The sequence below is a fragment of the Atta colombica genome, unplaced genomic scaffold (genome assembly GCF_001594045.1).
Source record: "Atta colombica isolate Treedump-2 unplaced genomic scaffold, Acol1.0 scaffold100, whole genome shotgun sequence".
In the NCBI taxonomy this organism is placed as follows: Eukaryota; Metazoa; Arthropoda; class Insecta; order Hymenoptera; family Formicidae; genus Atta; species Atta colombica.
The window spans coordinates 1,492,553-1,499,192 of record NW_017259185.1 but is presented as its reverse complement, the minus strand read 5'-3'; the positions used below and the strand labels follow the sequence as shown (position 1 = coordinate 1,499,192).

The window sequence follows — 6,640 nt, the reverse complement described above, 5'->3', positions numbered from 1 at the left end:
TTTTTTTTTTTTTTTTTTTTTTTTTTTTGAAAGAGTAACAAACTGTCCCTCGCTGCTTGTCGACTTGTAAATATCACTTGTTGAGGCTCGGCAAAATTCCCTCGAGATCTGTCACGATTCTTGCGAGCCAAGATAAAATCCACGTGACATAATCTCTGACATCTGTAAAAACATAAAAAGGAAATCATAAAAAATGATGCATTACGAGCCAGCGCTCCGAAAGCGATCCTTTAATTAATTCTCAATTAACTGTAAAAATTGTTGAAGATATTTTTTTCAATTCAACGATAAACGTTATTTTTTTTTTAATTATACCTCAATAAAGTTTGCTTTTAGATACAAGAATAAATTGAATGGTACACTGCGATAGCGTTGAAGCCCATAATTATTATTCCACGCACAATCCGATGTAATCTCCGTGAGAAATTCTACGAGATTTGCCGCAAAAAGCCGAGGGCGGTTAACATTTTTATTTATTCCGGTAGATTGAAATTTCCACACATTGTTGGAAATTCAAAATCCTGGAAAACACGCTCGTCGCGCGGCATAGAAATGCGCGCTCGTCTCCTATAAATTCAAGGGGATGGGGAGGGTGAAGCCCCATAGGTGGCATTGGGACGCATAAAATTTCTCGTTCCGGGATACTTCCAGGCCCTCGGAAGTCACGCCCCGATCGTACCTACGAAAATCCTGGGGGATCCGGACGAGCTGGACAGACATTTGGTGCACAGCGTACCGGAGAGCTATAACATGCGGCACGTGCAGAGGGGCGACAGCAGCTACGACAATGGCTATATGTATTCGCAGGAGTCCGACATTGAAATGCATGTGAGTGTCGCACCGAACACGTATTTCTTTTCGCGTTCACGACGCGGCCCATTTCCACCTTCCTTCCTCTTTCCACGCCGATATCATATCCTCGTCATCGAAGTACCGCGACATGGAAAAATGTTTCCTTTCAGACAAGACCCGGTCTCATCATGGACGTGGTACGCAACCCAATGCCAATTGGAGCGATGCCAGTTATACCGGCGATGCCACTTCCGGTGCAGCTCCAGGATCTCCCGGTGCTCACCATGGAGCCCCTCGACATTAATTCACTGCCAGAGATGGAGCGCTTCGAAGTCGATCTCACGAAGGATGCTTACGGTCTCGGGATTACTATCGCTGGATACGTTTGCGAGAAAGGTAAGGAAAAGCTCGACGTCATACATATCGAGAATACGTCCATACATATCGAGTGTTTTTGATGTTTTGAAAGCACGCCAAAGTAGCTGAAAGAATTGTGTATTCAAAATCAAAATATGCGGGCGAGTCCCAATGCTGCTATTGAGGCGAATCAATCAGATAATTCTTATATCTTTAGGGATTCCAGATGAAAACTTTTGATTTTCTCTTGCAGAAGAGCTCTCTGGAATCTTCGTTAAGAGCATTAGCGAGGGTAGCGCGGCCGATTTGAGCAATAAAATCCAGATTAACGACCGAATAGTGGAGGTCGACGGACATTCCCTGCAAGGTTACACTAATCACGAAGCCGTTGAAGTGTTAAGGCGCACAGGGCAGACGGTGACCCTCTGCTTGGAGCGATACCTTCGTGGACCAAAGTTCGAGCAACTTCAACAAGCGATCGCCGCAAGCGAATTGAGATTACCTCAGCCGAGTTCACCGTCGATAACGAGCCTACCTAGTTTTCCCATGAGCGCAGTACGTTCAATTAACAGTTGTAACTTAATAAAAAAAGGCAAAATGTACTTTTGTATTAATTATATATTATACGTTAATGTATGTTATAGTTGCATACATTGATTTAAATTTTACTCTTCATCTAGTTGTGCGTATTGGAAATTTTTCAATTATAAATTTCAAATTATATATTTTATATATTTTATATATTTTAATTATATTATTTGTGCATTATTGAAATTATTGTTTTAATATATAATTGTTTAATATATAATATATAATTAATATAATATAAAGCTTTGATATAATTATATTCGTGTTGTTATTATTATTTCGTACTACTGAAATTATTAAATCTACATTTGCGCACGTTTTTTTCCCCAGGATGGAGAGACCACTACTGAAATAGAGCCAGAAGGCGAATCTCACACCACCATGGACAGTGCAATTCTGCAAGAAGGAGAACGTTTAAGAACATCTGATGAACAGGACGAGGCGACCAATGTTGAAGCCTTATTGAGTGATCCATCGAGCGAACTCACGCCTCAAATTCGCGCGGCAATCAAAGCGAAATGGCAGAAGATTGTCGGACCAGAAACCGAGATAGTCGTAAGTACCGCAATCTCATCGTAAGATAAGAACGCGCAGAGAAAGGATGTCTCTTTCGGTTCCTTATCGTTTGAATAGGTTGCCCAGTTGAAGAAGTTTGCCGAAGGTAGTGGTCTTGGTATTAGCTTAGAGGGAACGGTCGATGTGGAGAACGGTCAAGAAGTAAGGCCTCATCACTATATACGTTCGATCCTGCCGGAGGGCCCTGTCGGACAAAACGGCACGCTGCGCTCCGGCGACGAGTTGCTAGAGGTTATCGAATTTTCATATATTTTTAGCAAAGCTCTTTAGCTCTATAATATCTTCCCTTCAAAAGTACTCGATAAACGCTCCATTCTCACGAGCAATATGTCTTAAATCGATATCGTACTTTCTTGAAGGTAAACGGCTATCGTTTATTGGGCATCAATCATATGGAAGTGGTTAGCGTGCTGAAAGAGTTGCCTATACACGTTCGCATGGTTTGCGGAAGAAACATCGCCTCGCAAGATCCACTTTGCCCCATCGACACCGCTCAACATCAAGCCGCTTTCCAAACTAGAGTGAGTATACGAAGTGGTCGCGATGTCCTGCTGTCGAACGGTTAAATCGCGCTTTAAGAGAAGAAAACTACGGCAAAAATCTATGTTATCTCGTAGAGTATCCTCGGTGGGTCTCTGCAAAACTTGTTGCCCACGATGGATCGCCTTGTGAAAGCAAAGTCGGACGGTTCCTTGGCTTCGACGACGACCACGGCCACGGTGACCGACGCGAGTCTGAATAAAATGAAGTCGCGCTCGTTGGAACCGCTAACCGGTCTGGCGATGTGGAGTTCCGAACCGCAAATTATCGAATTGGTTAAAGGAGAGAGGGGCCTTGGGTTCTCCATTTTGGATTATCAGGTGCGAACGTCTTTTTCCGTAGTACGGGATGATTCTTCGCGATCTCGATGAGAATCTGTAATAATTTGTTCGACCTGTTTTCCGCTCGTCTTCGCTTTTAGGATCCAATGAACCCCAACGAAACTGTGATAGTAATACGATCGCTCGTGCCTGGCGGAGTGGCACAGGTCGACGGGCAGTTAATACCGGGCGATCGGCTTCTGTTTGTGAATGACATCGGATTAGAGAATGCAACACTGGACCAGGCCGTGCAGGCCCTTAAAGGCGCCCCGAAGGGGACCGTTCGCATCGGCGTGGCCAAACCGCTGCCAATACCAGATAGTATTGTCCAGGTGAGCGATCAAGATGACCGGACCGAGGCTACGAGAGATAGAGATACCGAGGCAGCGACCGCTTCCTCGATCGTGGATAGCCACAAACAGAGACGGGAGTATTTCCGCGAGCGTAAGATTAATGTGACCGAGCCACCGCATATGGATTTGATCGAGGACTTGAAGCAAATGCATAACCTCGTTAAATCCGAGAGTTTTTAATTAGGTCACTCTGATCGGAGCAGTAGACTCAAGGCTCTTGCCTCTGCTAAATTTCACCGCGATTCGCGTGTCTTCGAGACGGTCGACGTATACAGCCGAAATAACGCGCAATCGAATTATTCTCGGTTCAGCTAACCGTATTCGATCATTGAGCTTGCAAATCACGAGCGAATTTAATATTTTGTCGTTGATTAAACAAAACATTAATGTGCATACGAATGCATTAATGTGAATGCATATTTTCTAACGAGATTCCGTCTATAAAAAGTGAAGTAACCGTCCCTGTTGCATTTCATATATACATATATAATACTAAATACGACAGCTATACATTTGTGAGTGTCGTCGAATAATAGCATGAAACATTGTGTTCCATTTTGTGTATTAGAAATCAGAAAAAGTGATAAAACTGTCTGTCATTTATTTTATATGTTTTTCTCTTTTTCGTGTGCACGCACAAGTTTGTCGTTTGGTAAAATTGGCAGAGTGAATTTTGGGAAACATAATTGGCATCGACATAGTATTAAAAAATATTTTCATATACTTGCCATTTATGTGTGATTGTTTTACAAGACATCAAAGCATAAATTTAGCACATTTATATTGAAATAATAAAATATTGGATCGTGTTGGAATTTTTAGAGCTATGATAATTCGCAAAATATCTACTTATAAGCCTGCATGATGTAGTCCATTTGTGTTAAGTCCGTTATCTCATCTCATATTTATAGATTATATTTTATAATTGGTACTCTTACGTTACCTTTTCTTTTTTTAAATATTACTGCAAATGGTATTTATATAATACAATGACTGATTTTTTAGATTATTTGTACACAGCCTTTTTTATTCATTTTTAGCGCGAATTTATGCCAAATATATTTATGATTTATTTCAAACACATTGTGTTATCGATATTCGATTGTGGGAACAATTTACATTCAATATTCGCCCACGGCAATGCACCACGCGTTCAATGTGCTTTGCATCCCGAACTGTGTTGATTTGTATGTTTCAGGTTGATGATTTTGTATTGTATTTCTCGCCATTGTCGTTAAGTTTTTATTCTGTAATGACAGCATACCGCAAAAGGCGTTTTAATAATCGCGTAAAAAAATTATTTATCATTATTTATCTATTTGTGCAATTGTTGATAGTTATATCCCGTTTTAAGAATTTTCGCAAGTATTTTATTTATAGGTGCTAATTTGACGTTACTTGTGAAAGTGGCGAGATAGATTAAATGTTACGAATAAAAATTAACATGTCTTGATCGGTGAAAAAAAACAAAAGTCGAAACAATTAAAATAATAAAATTTCGAATAAAATTTTACGGTATGTTTGCACACCGATGGAATGCCATATATGTGTTCTTTTATTTCATTTATCATTATCCGCAGCACCCCCGTTTTCCACCCATTCCAGTTCTTTATGCGTTCATCACCTGTGTTACATCATGATTTTAACCGTTTGCTTTTCATTTTCAGCTCGTTTACCCACGCGGTACACTCTTCATTTCTAATAGTATATTTATATTAAACATTATAATATATCTATGTAGTTTTTCCGTACCGCATTCGTACCGTTGCAACCGGAACATCCATAAAGAACGATGAAATCTGTTATTTTACGAGGTCGCCCTTGGCGTTATTCCGAGGCGCGGCCAAGTGTTTTGAATGATTTATGCGATACCTTCGGACGAGATATACCAGCCGAACGGCACATTTTGATGGACGAACCTTTTCCTGCTTGATTTTATTTGACTCCCGACCGAGGGAATTACGTGCGTCGCTGGGATGCGGCCCACGTTGTGGGATTAAGTGGGCTTCATCGCGAAGTTTAAACTCGCAAGGAGAAAATAAAACCATGGAAAGATTTCCAATTCTGGAAATCCTCTTGCGCGTGATTCGTTCATCGAATTGCGGAACAGGATTTGAATTGTGTTAAAGTGTGTTAAAGTGATAACAATTACGATATACATATACATATTTCGTCTTTCATATATTTGAGATAGAAAGAGGACGCTCGACCAACTAATAGAAATTGCCAAAAGTCTTTTATGCAATTTTTATATTTGCGAAAGAAGTGTGTAAATTATATCTTTCTTAGATTTATATCCTTTTAGGATTTTTCAATCATGTTAATTATGTATGCATCTTGATGCAATCTCTGTATTTTCGACCTAAGAAATCGATTGAAAGAAAAATCAGAAGATCACATAACTGCATACATAACTGCAATTCTAATACTTTTTGTATATTATTATATAGATTGTCTCGGTTTAATTTGACCAGCACAACTGATGATCCTTCTGTTCCTATTCAATATAATTCCATCATGATATCCAATAAATTTTCGATTAGTTTTATATTTCTTTACGGTGGTCAGTCGGAAGAATGAGAAAACAGGTGAAAAAAAAGAGGAAGGTTCAGCGAACGTGAGAAGTATACGAATATCTTTCGGCGCCGAGTTATCTCGAGTTTCTCTTGCCAGAGAAAAAATGGAGAAACGCTAAAGATGCGGCACAAAAAGAGAGAGAGAGAGAGAGAGAGAGAGAGAGAGAGAAAGAGAGAAAGAGAGAGCGAGAGAAAGAATGAGAGATGGGTGCGAAAGAGAGATTTTTTTCGGTAATAGCGCTCGGTGTTTACCGCGGATGGGGTTTATATTGCCGACCATCACAAAACTAAGTAAGTACAGAACAAAACGATTGTAATAGTGAATGAAAGTTGCCTGGTAGAGTAGCTGAACAAAACAAACTTTATTGCATTCGACTGACTTCTCTCACATTACTTTCAAAATTCTTTCGAAACTCACGAACACACACGATCGTACTAGTGATCTTTGTTTAGCAAGTTGCAAGTTCATTTTGAGGAATTATGATTTCTTTGCAATATGTTACATTTGCTATTTGTCTCTTTGCAGTCGGGCGAGTAC

At 40.1% G+C, this 6,640-nt stretch overlaps 1 protein-coding gene across 2 annotated transcripts in view; it reads left to right on the top strand.

The window, feature by feature from the left end:
- The window catches only part of LOC108685842, a 118,994-nt gene that overhangs the window by 69,380 nt on the left and 42,974 nt on the right, over positions 1-6,640 (top strand). The window contains exons 10-17 of one of the 2 annotated variants that reach the window (XM_018190836.1): positions 652-828; positions 963-1,188; positions 1,403-1,704; positions 2,068-2,292; positions 2,371-2,544; positions 2,673-2,834; positions 2,931-3,173; positions 3,275-3,505. In XM_018190836.1, coding sequence (XP_018046325.1) covers positions 652-828; positions 963-1,188; positions 1,403-1,704; positions 2,068-2,292; positions 2,371-2,544; positions 2,673-2,834; positions 2,931-3,173; positions 3,275-3,505 — 1,740 coding nt within the window. The remainder of the gene's footprint in view (positions 1-651; positions 829-962; positions 1,189-1,402; positions 1,705-2,067; positions 2,293-2,370; positions 2,545-2,672; positions 2,835-2,930; positions 3,174-3,274; positions 3,506-6,640) is intronic. The other variant, XM_018190843.1, reaches the window with a different exon arrangement.